Source organism: Schistocerca americana, chromosome 11 (assembly GCF_021461395.2).
Source record: "Schistocerca americana isolate TAMUIC-IGC-003095 chromosome 11, iqSchAmer2.1, whole genome shotgun sequence".
NCBI lineage: Eukaryota > Metazoa > Arthropoda > Insecta > Orthoptera > Acrididae > Schistocerca > Schistocerca americana.
Genome location: NC_060129.1, coordinates 170,974,001 through 170,990,433, shown reverse-complemented (window position 1 = coordinate 170,990,433; position 16,433 = coordinate 170,974,001). Strand labels below are relative to the sequence as shown.

Sequence of the window (16,433 nt, the reverse complement as noted above, 5' to 3'; positions counted from 1 at the left end):
CGTTTCAAATTGTATCGAGTGGATGGACGTGTACGAGTATGGAGACAACCTCACGGATCCATGGATCCTGTACGTCAGCAGTGGACTGTTCAAGCTGGTGGAGGCCCTCTAACGACGTGGACCATGTGCAGTTGGAATGATATGGGACCACTGGTGCGTCTAGACACGACTCTGACAAGTGACACGCACGTAAGGATCCTGTGTGATCACCCACATCCATTCACGTCCATTGTGCGTTCCGACGGACTTGAAAATTCCAGCAGGGCAATGTGACACCCTCGCGTCCAGTATTGTTACAGAGCGGCTCCAGGAACAGTCTTATGAGTTTAAAATCTTCCGCTGGCCACCAAACTCTTCAGACATGAACATTACTGAGCATATCTGGGATGGCTTGCAACGTGCTGTTCGGAAGAGACCTCCGTCCCGTAGTACACTTACGGATTTACGGAGAGCCCTGCAGGGTTCACGGTGTCAGTTCCCTGCAGCACTGCTTCAGATACTAGTCGAGTCGACGCCACGCCGTGTTGCGGCATTTGTGCTTGCTTGCTGGGGCCCTACACGATATTTGGCAGGCGTACCATTTCTTTGGCTTTTCAGTGTAAAAGACATCAAAAAGGTGTTCATGCTCAACAGGTGTTCTGTGGGGGTTTCATGGAGAACACATTAGCGATAATCTGCTTTGCGCCGGTCGGTTGTTCTTTCTTTGTACGAACGTTCTGTCCCTTCAGTCTGCCGATGCCGCCTGAGAACGCTCGTACTGTCGGCATTAGGAGGCGCTTAACTGAGTCGCTGATGATACCTGCTCAGTACTGTCATGACAGACAGATCAATTGTAACACGCAGAATGCCGTTCGCCATTTTCGCTTATGACACGGAAATTTACATTTGGCCATCACTGCGCATGCACCGAATTCCGATGCCTTGCCCCTGCAAAAAGATCGCAATCTTCAACTACCTTCTCCAATTTCTTTCGTTCTGATTGATCTACACGGGTAATTTGCAGACTTTCCCAATTATACTTCAAGATATCGTCTCGCCTGAAAAACAGATTAGGCAAAGTCCATAGATCTGTAGACTTGAAACTGAGGTGTCGGTTTCGTCTAAAAAACTCAGTCCTAATAAACGTAGTCCTTCAAAGGAAACTTGAGTCTCATTTCAAACAGGCACCCCATACGTTCAACGTAGCCCATGTTCTCGATTGGTGTTAGTCTGCGCGTTGTCGTTGTTCCGGAAATTATAGGTGATGGTGACTTCGGTCTACCCTCGATACGTTGGAAAAAAATGTATGTTTACAGTCGGTGGCATGCAAGAAACTTATTTCGAAATACCACTGAATGCTTTCTTAGAAAACTATTTCCAACTGTTAGTTCAGGAGCGCACTCGAGGTGTCAATGGTTGTGAAACTATATTTTAACTCTTAGCAACAAATAATGGTGAGCCAATAGAGAGCACAATGGCGGATACACAGATTAGTGACTACAAGGTTGTTGTAGCGAGACTGAATACCGTGGCAGCCTATTCTTCACGGAGTGCTGCATTAAGGAAAGGTATCGATGTCAGTCGGTGAGGCTGGGCACGAAGTCGGTGTTCCAAAACATCCCAAAGGTATTCTGTAGGATTCAGGACATGACTCTGTGCAGCCCAGTCCATTACAAGGATGTTATTGTCGTGTAGCCACTCCGCCACAGGCCGTGCATTATGAACAGGTGCTCGATCGTGTTTTAAGCGTAAATCGCCATCCCCGAACTGCTCTTCAACAGTGGGAAGTACAAAGATGCTTAAAGCCGGCCGGAGGGGCCGAGCGGTTCTAGGCGCTACAGTCTGGAACCGCGCGACGGCTACGGTCGCAGGTTCGAATCCTGCCTCGGGTGTGGATGTGTGCGATATCCTTAGGTTAGTTAGGTTTAAGTAGTTCTAAGTTCTTGGGGACTGATGAACTCAGGAGTTAAGTCCAGTAGTGCTCAGAGCCATTTGAACCATTTTTGAAGATGCTTAAAACATGAGTGTTGGCGTGTGCTGTGACAGTGCCACGCAAAACAACAAGGAGTGCAAGCCCGCTTCACGAATAACACGACCACACAATAACACCACCGCCTCCGAATTTTACTGTTGGCACTACACACGCTGGCAGATGACGTTCACCGGGCGTTCGCCATACCCACACCCTGCCATAGGATCGCCACATTGTGTACCGTGATTCGTCACTCCACACAACGTTTTCCCACTGTTCAATCGTCCAATCTTTACGCTCCTTACACCAAGCGACGCGTCGTTTGGTATTTACCGGCGTGATGTGTGCCTTATGAGCTGCCGCTCGAGTACGAACTCCAAGTTTTCGCACCTCCCGCCGAACTGCCACAGTACCTGCAGTGGATCCTGATGCAGTTTGGAATTCCTGTGTGATGGTTGGATAGATGTCTGGCCATTACACGTTACGACCCTCTTCAACTGTCAGGGGTCTCTGCCAGTCAACAGACGAGATCGGGCTGTACGCTTTTGTACTGTGCGTGCCCCTTCACGTTTCCACTTGACTATCGCATCGGAAACAGTGGACCTAGGGACGTTTAGGAGTGTGGAAATGTCGCGTACAGACGTATGACACAAGTGACACCCAATCACCTGACCACGTTTAAGGTCGGTGAGTTTCGCAAGGCGCCCCATTCTGCTCTCTCACGATGTCCAATGACTACTGAGGTCGCTGATGTGGAGTACCTGGCAGTAGGTGGCAGCACAATGCGTCAAATATGAAACACGTATGTTTTTAGGGATGTCCGGATACTTCTGAGCACATAGTGCACATGCAAAATACATCTACTTAAAGAAGCAGATAAAAGTCCGCTTCACGCAGTCTCCACTCTTTTCGATCTCAATATCTAAATACAGACAAGACGGGGTTTGAATGCTAGGAAATGGCATGGACCGCAGTTGAGCGATGCTTATCAAACAGTTTCCCCATGATACACAAAACATATCAGAACGGTGTAGCAGAAGCAACAGAAAAAAACCACGCAAATTTTTAAAAGAAGGAAAGAACACCTAGATCGTCAAAGTTTTACAGAAGCTCGAAATTTAGCGGGAACCTCGATGGGATATGTCTTGAATAGTTTTCTCAAAATCTGAAAGAAAACAGAGAGATTCCGGTCATATGTAAAGTACAGCAGCAGCAAGACGCAATCAATACCTTCACTGCGCGTTAACAATGGTGGTGTTACTGATGACAGTGCCAGTAAATAAGAGTTACTAAACATCGTTTTCCGACATTCGTTCACTGAAGAAGTCGAGGTAAATATACCAGAATTCGAATAAAGAACAACTGTCAACATGAGTAACTTAGAAGTAGTTATCCTCGGTGTAGCGAAGCAGCTCAAATCTTTTAATAAAGGGAACTCTTCCAGTCCCGACTGTATACCAGTCAGGTTCCTTCCAGGCTACGCTGATGCAACAGTTCGGAACTTAGAAGTCGCATACAACCGCTCTCTCCACCGAAGATTCGTACTCGAAGACTGGAAAGTTGCACGAGTCACACCAAGACTAAGAACGGAAACAGGAGTAACCCTGTGCATTACAGATCCACATCAGTAACGACGATTTGCGGAATGATTTTGAAGATGCACTGTGTTCGAACATTATGAATCACCTGGAAAAAGGCGTTTTATCGAGAGATAACTAACACATATTCAGTAAATATCGTTCTTGTGAAGAAACAACACGCTCTTTATCCTCACGAAGTAATAACTGCTATCGAAAGGGGATGTCAAATTGATTTAATATTTTTATATTTTCAGAACGCTTTAGACACTGTTCCTCACAGGCGGAATATTATCAAATTACGTGTGTATGGATTATCGTCTCAGTTGTGCGAGTGGATTCGTGATTTCATGTCGGAAAGGTCATAGTTCGTAGTAATCGACGGAAACTCTTCGAGTAATTCCAAAGGAATATTTACAGGACCTCTGCTGTTCCTCATCTACATGAATCATTTAGGAGACAATCTGAACAGTCTACAAAGATTTTTTTCATCTGTATCTACATCTACACGGGTAAATCACATTTAAGTGCTTGGCAGAAGGTTCATCGAACCACTTTCACAATAATTCTCTATTATTCCAATCTCGTACAGCGCGGAGGAAACGCACACCTATATCTTTCAGTGCGAACTCTGATTTCCCTTATTTTATTATGGTTTTCGTAGATCAGCGTAAGCAAAATATTTTCACATTCGGAGGAGAAAGTTGCTGATTGAAATCTCGTGAGATGGTTCCGTAGCAACGAAAAACGCCTTTGTTTTAATGATTTCCAGCCCAAATCCTGTATCACTTCAGTGACACTCTCTCCCATATTTCGCAATTATACAGAACGTGCTGCCCTTCTTTGAACTTTTTTTATGTACTCTGTCAATCCCATCTGGTCCTTAGATCCCACACCGTGCAGCAGTATCCTAAAAGACGACGGACAAACGTAGTGTAGGCAGTCTTTTGAGTAGACCTGTTATTTGTTCTAAGTGTGTTGCCAACGAAATGCAGTCTTCGGTTAGCCTTCTTCACAACATTTTCTGTGTGTTCCTTCCAATTTAAAATGTTGGTTATTCTGATTCCTGGCTATATAGTTAAACTTAACGGTGCTTAGATTTGACTGATTTATCGTGTAACCGAAGTTTAACGAATTCCTTTTAGCACTCATGTGGATGATCTCACACTTTTCATTATTTAGCGACAATTACCAATTTTCCTACTATACAGATATTTTTTCTAAATCGTTTTACAATTCGTTTGGATCCTCTGATAACCTCATTAGTCGATAAACATCATCTGCAAGGCGGCTGCTCAGACTGTGGCTCTGAGCACTATGCGACTTAACTTCTGAGGTCATCAGTCGCCTAGAACTTAGAACTACTTAAACCTAACTAACCTAAGGACATCACACACATCCATGCACGAGGCAGGATTCGAACCTGCGACCGTAGCGGTCACGCAGTTCCAGACTGAAGCGCCTAGAACCGGACGGCCGCACGGGCCGGCGCTCAGACTGTGTCCCAAATAGTTTACGTATATGAGGAACAACAAAGGTCCGATAACACTACGTAGGGGAACGCTAGAAATCACTTCATTTTACTCGATGACTTTCCGTCAGTTACTACGAATTGCGACCTCTCTGACAGGAAATCACGAATCCAGTCGCATAATTGAAACGATATTCCGTCAGCACGCTGTTTCACTACAAGCCACTTGCTGCTGATGCTGTAATTTACTATTGTCGTAAAGTCATCAGATGATCAAAAACAATTTCAAAGTAATTTAGACAAGATATTTGTATGATTTCAAAAGTGGCAATTGACTCCAAATAATGGAAAGTGTGACGTCATTAACATGAGTAGTGAAATATGTCCGCGAAATTTCAGGAACACGATAAATTGCGGAAATCTAATTGAGTTAAACAATTAGAGATTAGGATTACGAGTAAATGAAATTGGAAATGTCACATAGGTAATGTGTGTGGGAAGGCTACCCAAAGGCGTCGATTTATTGGCAGAAGATTATAAAACTGCAACAGGTCTACTAAAGAAACTGGCTACACTACGCTTGTCCGCCCTGTTCCGGAATATTGCTGTATTGAGTGGGATTCTTACCAGGTAGGATTGACGGACATCGTAAATGTCCAAAGAAGGGCACTCGTTCTGTATTACCATGAAATAGGGGAGGGTGTGCAACGGATATAATAGCCGGCCGGGGTGGCCGAGCGGTTCTAGGCGCTACAGTCCGGAACAGCGCGACCGCTACGGTCGCAGGTTCGAATCCTGCCTCGTGCATGGATGTGTGTGATGTCCTTAGGTTAGTTAGGTTTAAGTAGTTCTATGTTCTAGGGGACTGATGACCTCAGAAGTTAAGTCCCATAGTGCTCAGAGCCATTTGAACTGATATAATACAGGAATTGGGGTGGCTGTCATGAAAAAAAAAATACGTTTCACGTTAAGACGGGTTCTTCTCATGAAACTGCAATCACCATCTTCCTCCTCCGAGTGTGGGAATATCTTTTTTGGCGCCCACCTACACAGAGAAGACGAGGAGAAATCAGGGTTCTCATGGAAAGATTTAAATGTTCATTTCTCCCGCCGGCTGTTCGAGAGTGGAACACTAGCCACGTAACTTGAGGGGACAATGTAGTTCGATGAACTGCTTAAATGTGAATTGCAGAGTGATCATACAGATGTAGACGTATGATGTACTCCTTCGCTGGTGGGCTGCGAACGTTTGACAGCACTACGTGTAAGTCAAACAGCCTGTTTGCAGATAATAACTGTGTACTGCGTAACGTCGAGTGAGTCGACGCTGTACGAAGATGTACTCACCGAGGTCTTGGCAGTACGTCTCCCACATCAGTCCATCGCCGTAGCTTATTTCGTCGGTGACGCTGGCGACGTGGTTGCAGACACAGTCGAGTATCGAGGTGTTGTTTGCTGCCAGCAAAACCAGCAGCGACGTAGCTACGCCCGCTGCGTCCATTGTCAGCTACTCACGCTGAGGTGGCAACGAACACACGCGGTGCGTACCGCAGGGAGCACTGACTGAGTGTGCGCTACGTGCAGCGGAAGAGTTTCCGCAGGAAGGTTAAACCGCAGGAAGCGTGACGTCTCCCACCCGTGACTCGCTCATTTTTCCCTTTACTTTATCAGTCATCAACTGTGGACACGCATTCGTCACAAAAGAGTATTTGTTTCACAAATACGCCTGCAACGTGGACTTAGGACGACATCGTGTTACACTAAGAGACTTGTAGCAGATGTCCAGGCGTACTGGTTTACTATTCCGACACAAAAATCTCATGACGTGCCAGTCTTTAATAATGAATTGGCAACTGATGCACATTCAAGTGCCAAAGAAACTGGTACACCTGCCTAACCATGTAAGGCACCAGCGAACACACAGAAGTGCCGCATGCACTCGACTAATGTCTGAAGAAGTGCTGGAAGGTATGAACACCATAAATCCGCAAGAGGGAGTGGAGATATCTTCTGGGTAGCACGTTGCAGCACATACCAGATGTGGTCAGTGATGTTCATGTCTGGGGAGTTTGGTGGCCAGCGGAGGTGTTTAAACCCATAAATGTGTTCCCTGTAGTAATTCACGACGTGTGGGACGTCGGTCGCATTGTCCTGCTGGAATTGCCCGAGTCCGTCGGAATGGAAAATGGACATGAATGGATGCAGGTCATCAAGCAGGGTGCTTACGTACGTGTCACCTGTCAGTGTCGTATATAGACGTATCAGAGGTCCCATATCACTCCAAGTACACATGCACCACATCCTTACAGAGCCTCCAGCAGCTTGAACCCTCGCTACTGACATGCAGGGATTTATGAGGTTGTCTCCATACCTGCACACATCCATCCGCTCGCTAGAATTCGAAACGACCCTCGTCAGACCGGGTAAAATGTTTCCAGCCATCAACAGCCCAACGTCGGTGTTGACGGGTCCTGGCGAGGCGTTAAGCTTTGTGTTGTGTCGTCACCAAGGGTAGACGAGTGGGCCTTTGGTTCCAAAAGCCCATATCGATCATGTTTTGTTGAATGGTTCGCACACCGATACTTGTTGATGGTGCAGCACTGAAATCTGCAGCAATTTGCATAAGTGTAGCACTTCCGTCACGTTAAACTATTCTCTTCAGTCGTCGTTGGTATCGTTCTTGCAGATGTTTTTCCGGTCGCAGCAATGTGGGAGATTTGATGTTTTACCCGATTCCTGATATTCACGGTACGCTCGCGATATGATCGTACGGGGAAAACTCCCCACTTCATATCTACCTAGAAGATGCTGTGTCCCATCGCTCGTGCGCCGACTATAGCACCACGTACAAACTCACTTAAATGTCGATAAGCTGCCACTGTAGCTGCAATAACCAATTTAATGGTTGTGCCAGACACTTGTTGTCTTATATAGGCGCTGCCGACCGCAGCGCCGTGTTCTGCTTATTTACATATCTATGTATTTGAATATACATGCCTATACCAGTTTCTTTCGCGCTTCATTGTAGATCTGCAAAGGGCGTTCAAAAAGTTTTGCACAGTGGTCGCTAATTTTTTTATTTTTTGCAGGAGGAGAATTAAATTTTTTGTGAACATACTTGGAACATTCAGCTATAAGTTGGTGTATAAAAGTATTTCCTTTTATTTACAGGTGAGCCATAATGGACCGTGAAGTAGATGTCAGGTGGCGACAACGGTCGATGATGGAGTTCCCCTTCCATACAGGCGATGACTCTGCCACATTGATTCACAAGATGTTGCTCCCTGTTAATGGGGAGGACAGTGTGAATCGCAGCAGTATCCAGAGGTGGTTGCAGAGGTTTAAAGAAGTTGATTTCTCTCTACTGGACAATCCACGATGCGGTAGACCATCGACGGCAGTGAGTGACGTGAATAAGGAGACCATTGATCAAATCATCCAAAATGACAGATGTGTGACGACACGACGCGTGACTCGTTTGTCATTGGGTAGTGTGGTATCACTGGTACAGTCACTAGGGTACAGAAAAGTCTCTGCACGTTGGGTGCCCAGATTACTGACAAGCGAAATGAAAACGATGAGGAAGAATGTGTGGTAGGGTCTCATGAAGACCTTCACTGAAGAGTGGAAACAGTGTCTTGACGGCGTCATTACACAGGATGAAACATGGTTGTTTTTGTCCGAACCTGAGAGCAAAGTCCAATCCGTGGGGCGGCGCATCCAGGTTCCCCTCGGAAGTAGAAACAGAGACTTTCACGAACAGCAGGGTGAAAGGTGATGGCCTCGTTCTTCTGGGATCAGTGTGGTGTCGTTTTCATCGACTTTTTGGAACCTAGCTCCACAGTTAATCGGGACCATTACTGTTTGTCAATGGTCAAGCTGCAACGTGCCATCAAGACCCACAGACCACAGCTTCAGCGTCAGTTCTTCAGACTACACCGTGACAATGCCAAACCCCATACAGTTCTTATGCCTCAGAAAAACATCAGGACAATGGGTTGGAAAATTGTTCCTCATCCTCCGTACGGTGCGGACTTGGCTCCATCTGGTTTTTACCTCTTTGAAGGCCCGCCTGCGCGGTAAAACATTTGATAGTGGGACTTATTTCCTGTGTCACGCGATGGTTAAAAGTCAATCCCCAGAATTTTACCAAAGTGCATTTACGTCATGGAAAGAACGTTGGGCCAGATGCGTCACAGCTGATGGAAGCTACATAGTGTAGGCTCAATGTAGAGCTAAATGTTCCAAGTATGTTCACAAAAAATTTCATTCTCCTCCTTCAAAAAATGAAAAAATTAGAGACGACTGTGCAAAACTTTTTGAACGCTCTTTGTGTATTAAATATATATTCGAAATTGCGAACATGGACAACCATAAGCTGTGGAGTGGAATGACGACAGTGAAAGTTTGTGCCGGACCGGGACTCGAACCCGGACGTCCCACTCGTCGCGAGTGGCCGCCTTACCATTAGGCTATCCGAGCGGCACCCGCGGCCAGCCGCAAACACCTGTTTGTTGTCAACCATGTGTCTGCAAGCTGTACTCTTACCTCCATCATATGTATTCCAACACAGGGGAGACGTTTCTGTATAAAGTCGCCTGCCTACAGTCGGAGGATGAATACGCCATTGCAGAGCCTGTGTTATTCCGACTTACGATGCAGGCACGTCGAAACGAGCTTCACGTCGTAATTCGGAATAACACAGGCACTGCAATATCGTATCGTTATATAAACCCGTCGATAACTGCGTTTGTATCAAAAATAAATTTGTTGATCAAAATCACTGTCGATCGATACGTTATGCAGGAAATACGCTAATGAGCGAACACATGACCACGATGGCAGTCCGGGAAGTTGAATGCCGCCAGGTACCGCTTAGTGTGTGTATATATTGTAGTAAGTGTGAGGTGTCGAGATGGCTACTATTGGCGAGAAAACTGCGCTACTAGGATATTAGTTGAAAAGACAAAGGCACCACATCAGCTGGGGGGGGGGGGGGGGGAGAGTAGGTGGTGGTTGTGAGGGGAGGGGTGGAGAGGGGGGGATTCCTTCGAAATGGAGAAAGCTGCACCCCTATAGTCGGATCTGAAAATCGCAACACCAAGGAGCAGTTCTGCAACTGAAACGTAAGTTTGGAGGCGTCTTTCTGCTTCAGTATGATGATGTCTGATGATGTCTATGCAGATTTAAGAGCAGTGCCAGTCGCACAAGAGTGTGGCTAGCAGCGCCACTATGGGGATGCAAATCAGGTTTCCTTTATATACTTTCTGCAACGTTCGTGAGCGTTAATTACCTTTGAAACTGTCTGCCCCCGGTAGCTGAGTGGTCAGTGCGACAGAATGTCAATCCTACGGACCCGGGTTCGATTCCTGGCTGGGTCGGACATTTTCTCCCCTCAGGGACTGGGTGCTGTGTTGTCCTAATTATCATCATTTCATCCGCATCGACGCGCAAGTCGCGAAAGTGGCGTCAAATAGAAAAACTTGCACCAGGCGAACGGTCTACCCGACGGGAGGCCCTAGTCACACGACATTTCATTTATCTTTGAAGTTGGACTTTGCCATTTGATGTTTGTCACTGGGGCTGAAAGAGGTTGTGTATTAGGGCTACAAGAAGGTCCATGTTCCTTTTGCAACATTACAGAAAAACTTGCCCCGAATGTTGCCACTGTACATCATTGTTGCCAGAAACGGTCACGACAATGTACTGCGGAGCCAATAAGATTGGACTCCAAACGGCCACGTGGAACTACAGAGAGGAAAAACAATTGTGTTTGGCGTATGGCTCTGGCGTACCGTACTGCATCTGCAGCGGCAGCTTGGGTGGTAGTTGGATACGTTATGGATGCCTTGTAGCGTGCATTCTACTACCTACAGACCAGCGACATTGCAGAGTTGAGTGGTGTCAAGCGAGAACTCAGTGGAGCGCAGCAGGGTGGAGGTGTCGTGTGTTTCCTGGTGGAGGCTGGTTCCACCTCGGTGCCAGTGATGGCTGGGAGTCGACTAGGAGGAGGCGACTTGAGAGCCTGCAGCCGACCCGCCTGCCTCCCAGACACCCGGGATTACGGTCTGCAGTGGGGCTTCGTGTGAAGGCTGGATCACTCTCGTGGTTACTCCATGCACCCTGACTGCTAAGTTGTACGTCAGTCTGGCGATTCGACCCGTTGTCCTCAGAAGCGGCCTCCGAGTTCTGCTTTGCTGCCGTGAGGCGATATGCGAATGAACTATTTACTGAACTTTGCATTCCGTTATAAATTCCCCAACGTTATTCTTATGCACTTAATGATACCAAGGTAATGCTGATCCTTATCTATATAAACGATTTCGGAGGCAATTGATGAATCGTCTGAGGTTGTTTGTAGATGGGCTCTGAGCACTATGGGACTTAACTTCAGACGTCATCAGTCCCCTAGAACTTGGAACTGCTTAAACCTAACTAACCTAAGGACATCACACACATCCATGCCAGAGGCAGGATTCGAACCTGCGACCGTAGCGCTCGTGCGCTTCCAGACTGAAGCGCCTAGAACCTCTCTGCCACTCCGGCCGGCTTGTTTGTAAATGATGCTGTCATTTACCATCTAGTAAAGTCATTAGAATATCAAAACCAATTTGCAAAACGATTAGAAAAGATATCTGTATGTTGCGAAAATTGGCAGTTGACCCTAAATAATGAAAAGTGTGAGGTTCTCCACATGAGTGCTAAACGGAATCGGTGAAACTTCGGTTAGACGATAAATCAGTCAAATTTAAAGGCTGTAAATTCAACTAAACACCTAAGAATCACAATTAAGAACAACATTAATTGGGAAGCACACATAGGAAATGTTGTGGGTAGGTGAGCCAAAGACTGCGTTTCATTGGCTGAAGATGCCACAGATCTACTAGAGAGACTGCCTACACCACGCTTGTCCGTCCTCTTCTGGAGCGCTGCTGTACAGTGTGGGATCCCTACCATTCAGAATAAACGGACTACATCGAGAGTGTTCAAAGAAGAGCAGCACATTTTGCATTATCGAGAAATGGAGGAGACAGTGTCACTGACACGATACAAGATTTGGGGCGGACATCATTAAAACATAGGCGTTTTTCGTTGCGGCAGAAATTTATCACGAAATTTCGATCACCAGCTTTCGCCTCAGAATGCGAAAATATTTTTTGACGCCGACCTACACGGGAAGAAACTATCATCATCATAAAATGAGGAGATCAGAGCTCGCTCAGAAGGATATAGGTGTTCGTTTTTTCCGCACGCTGTTTGAGACTGGAATAATAGAGGATTATCGTGAAAGTGGTTCGATAAACCGTTTGCCAGGCACGTAAATGTAATTTGCAAAGTATCCCTGTAGGTGTAAATATAGATTAAGGGTCTACTGCGAGTGATATTACGGACTTAAAAGGCCGTCTATGGTTCTTACACTTGCTTGCATAAACTGTGAGAGTAATGAATTTAATGCATGAAACTTCCTTGCACTTTAAAACTGTGTGCCGGACCGAGACTCGAACTCGGGACCTTTGCCTTTCGCGGGCAAGTGCTCTACCAACTGAGCTACCCAAGCACGACTCACGCCCCCTCCTCACAGCTGTACTTCTGCCAGTACCTCGTCTCCTACCTCCCAAACTTTACAGAAGCTCTCCTGCAAATACAGGAAGTTTGGAAGGTAGGAGACGAGGTACTGGCAGAAGTAAAGCTGTGAGTACCGGGCGTGAGTCGTGCTTGGGTAGCTCAGTCGGTGGAGCACTTGCCCGCGAAAGGCAAAGGTCCCGAGTTCACTCATCAAACAACAGCGGACAAGTGATACACTCGTTAATATTTCTGTCAAACTGATTTCATGCCTAGTGCATGTCCCACTAAGGTCTCGTTTTCAAGACCCAACGTAAAATGCCTCCCCCTTGTTTTCTAACACAAGATTTACTAAGAAGGTAGTAATAACTCAACATTATTGTAAAATGAATAGAGCACATCCACAACTCAAAATATCTACAAAAATAATAAAAATAATAATAATACCATAACTAGTAATAAGTAAAATTTCCACAAAATAACTTTTTTCTACTAATTTTCTCTGAAAATAACTAGATCGTACAATCAATGCTTATTCCCAATCCATTCTGCCACACGTACAGATGTAGTGAACAAAGACTCAGAAAAAGCTAAACTGCAACAGTAAACAGTGCAAGAAACAACTAACGAAATGTGACTGACAGACTCTCGAAAAATATATATAAAAAAAAGCACCAAATGAAATAATTACCTGGACAGTACAGTAACAGAAAAATAAAAGCAAAGAATGGATTGTCTCGTCTTTACAAGTAAAACGCAAACTGTAATTGTAAAAGGAAAATTGTTATTTTGTAAGGAAAAGTCTATATACGTTCAAAAAAAAAGTTCGAGTCTCGGTCCGGTACAAAGTTTTAATCTGCCAGGAAGTTTCATATCAGGCCACACTCCGTTGCAGAGTGAAAATCTCATTGTGGAATTATTTTATGCCTGTTTGTTTTTAATGTTGTTACTTTCTTTTTTATTACCACAATTTCTTTGCGATATAACTTGTGGCTATTTAATTCTCGTGAGCTGCTATGAAATTTTATTGTATGTATGTCTACTATCTTTCTTTTCTGCGATACATTCTTTGCTTTAGGAATAAACCTCATTGCCTTCAGATGTAGCGTCTGTGACTTAGATATGACGTCGGTCCAAGCCATAGAGTAGAAAAATCTCTGGAGTGTGCACTGCGTGATGCTCACGTTGTCAACATTAAGCAGAAATTATCACGTGATCTCGGCATGACTCTTTTTAAGAACAGTTCATCTTGCCCATCGAGTCCCGTCAAAACGTTCCACAATGCATTTCAAATGGCGGCATTCAGTCAAGCCGTCAACAGACCGTAACGTCTCGTCACGTCACGGCAGGTCAAGGTTTCCCGGGAAGGAAATGTCGACAGTATCATCGTCTGCTAACGTCGTAAGTTAACCTATTTTGCCGCATTCACGTGTATTATGGTAGTGGATATTGTGCTTTTGTATCTACTTAATCTTTATTTTTATTATTGTGCTTTATTTTCGTGGCAAATTGTAAATGTTTCATGCTGACTTGCAGGTTTTTTGCATTGGATGTTTTTACACAAGCAGTGTGAGATATCCGAAAGCGACAAACTTATTTAGGTTTGACAGTAACAGAACAGATGCCCACTATCCCACAGCGCAGAAATGTCGACGTTTTGAAATGTTGTTTCACGTCTTAGCACAAACGAAACTGATCAAGAACATGCCTTATGAGGTTTGCTTTGGCCATTAACAACCTTGTTTCCTCAGTGGCAATACTATACTCTCACACAGACTAAGGGAACTGACGCTACATGACGTGACAGACAGTGTGAACACACGCTGACGTGACGGTGCAGTGAGACGACGCCCGCTCATTTTACTCATCAAAGCTGAGAGAACAATTTAATCCTGGTATCGAATGCAAATTGCTAAGGTGTCTACAAAACACCTGTCCCAAATACGCACCACATACGAAGGGTCTCTGTCGGTACTAAGGATATGGCGGCATTCCAACTTTGTGGGACGTTTTACGGACAGACATACGCCGCCCCGAAAATCAAATCCGTCCATCCGAATGTTCACTCTGTGGTCAAAGCCGAGGGTGAAACGGGGCACTAGAATTCATTCACTGCTTTTTTACCGTTTGTGTATCATTAAATGAGGCGTCTTCGTCGTCCTTGCGCCAATGATATTCGTATCCTTAACACCAGTGCAATGCTGGCACGTTATGTTGGCTTCTCATCTCCCTAGAACTGAAATAGTAGAGGCTGCACGAATTCGAGCTGCTGATACGTTGATTCGTTTCGCTGTCGTCTTTGGCAAAGGCAAATTCTCGTAATTTTCTGTAGTATGGTATGTATGACACATGGACATGTTTCTCATTTAAACCTGTGTATGATGTGGGTATTCCTTTCGGCATGGTGTCACATTTTCATGCTATGAAGTGCTGTTTACACCTTGTAGACACAGAAAACACTGATCTTCCAAAGATGTATTTGTAAGTGTATTCACAGAAAACATAGTTCTTCCAAAGATGTATGATTTTATGTACCTATGATCTTCCTGTGAGCATGTGTTACGGTACAGGGGCATACAACCTATGCTATTCATCTTTGGGCGTTAGTCAATCAGTATCTTCCATAGTATATTTTCAGACCAAATTCACTACACATGTAACTACTGTACTAATGTTCATTCTGTGGCTCAATTATTTAATGACTGGAAAACATATTTGCTACCTGTTTGTCATATATTTAGACGATTTTGGATTTTCTGCATGCTGCACAACCATTTCAATAGATCTTAACGATGACTTCACTTAACAATGTCTAATTATACCGAATGAACGTGGTAATGACTTAAGAACAAAACCATGATATTAATATAGGACATGGAAGTCTGTACAGTCAGAAGGCGGAAGTATCATTCAAGAGCTGTGGTCGTCATTGCTTAATGCTGTGTTTCATTTCGGTGATATGTAAAGTACAGCAGTGAGCATCACTTACCTGTGACCTCTTACACAGTTGTGCATCGTGTTATCTGATAGGTTCGCCGACGACGAGTTCATCTAGCAGCCTACACATGAGCAATATCTCGCTGGCAATGTTACCAGCAGTTGTTGCTAGTAATTGGTCACAAAACACACAAGCGATTTATATAGCAATTTTAATCAGTAATTCGAACGCCACTACGTCTGGAACACCTGCTAACGGAAATTATCTGCAGTGATTAGCAAAACGTCGTATGTGGATTAATACTCGCAGAAAAACAAGAGTTGAAATTTATTAACGTTGTTTTGGGATGTTACCGACTGGAAATTGTAACATGTCAACTAAAATGGCGTTCAGACTTAAACTATCTGCTCTTCTTCCTTTCCCATTATTTTGGTATTTCTAACAAGGCGTCAGGATTAACACATTGCAGCTTATAAGTGTTATGGATATTTTATGCTGTACTACATTGTTGTCAGTTAATTTTTCTCAAAATTTCCCTGGAAAGAACTACTCACGACAAATCAAACCTATTCGTGAAAAATGCGTGTTTCTCCTAACTCATACACATTTTTAAGGCATAATATCCAGGAACCCATAACAGAGAGAAAAAAATCGTAGATGCAAGTCTGGAGAAAAATGCTCTTCAAAATCTATTGACACTGCTTTTACCGAAATTTCCACTGGAAATTAGATATATAGGGAAAAAGTTTCTGTCGCGATTTCGGCTGGTTTTTCGAATGTGACCACATGCACACGTCCGCTCTAATGTCGAGACCTTAGATTTTACAGCAGGGGTAAGTTAATATAACATACTAAAAATCTGGAACTACCGGAATAAATGCGATCGCGGATAATGGCATTGAGCTACAGGTTGTTCGGAATTTCCCGTTACAA

General features: G+C 44.7%; 1 protein-coding gene across 1 annotated transcript in view; it reads right to left on the bottom strand.

The window, feature by feature from the left end:
* The window catches only part of LOC124553481, a 32,974-nt gene extending 26,430 nt beyond the window's left edge, over nt 1-6,544 (bottom strand). The window contains exon 1 of the mRNA XM_047127337.1: nt 6,347-6,544. Coding sequence (XP_046983293.1) covers nt 6,347-6,500 — 154 coding nt within the window. The 5' untranslated portion in view covers nt 6,501-6,544. The remainder of the gene's footprint in view (nt 1-6,346) is intronic.
* Nucleotides 6,545-16,433: the final 9,889 nt, after the last annotated feature.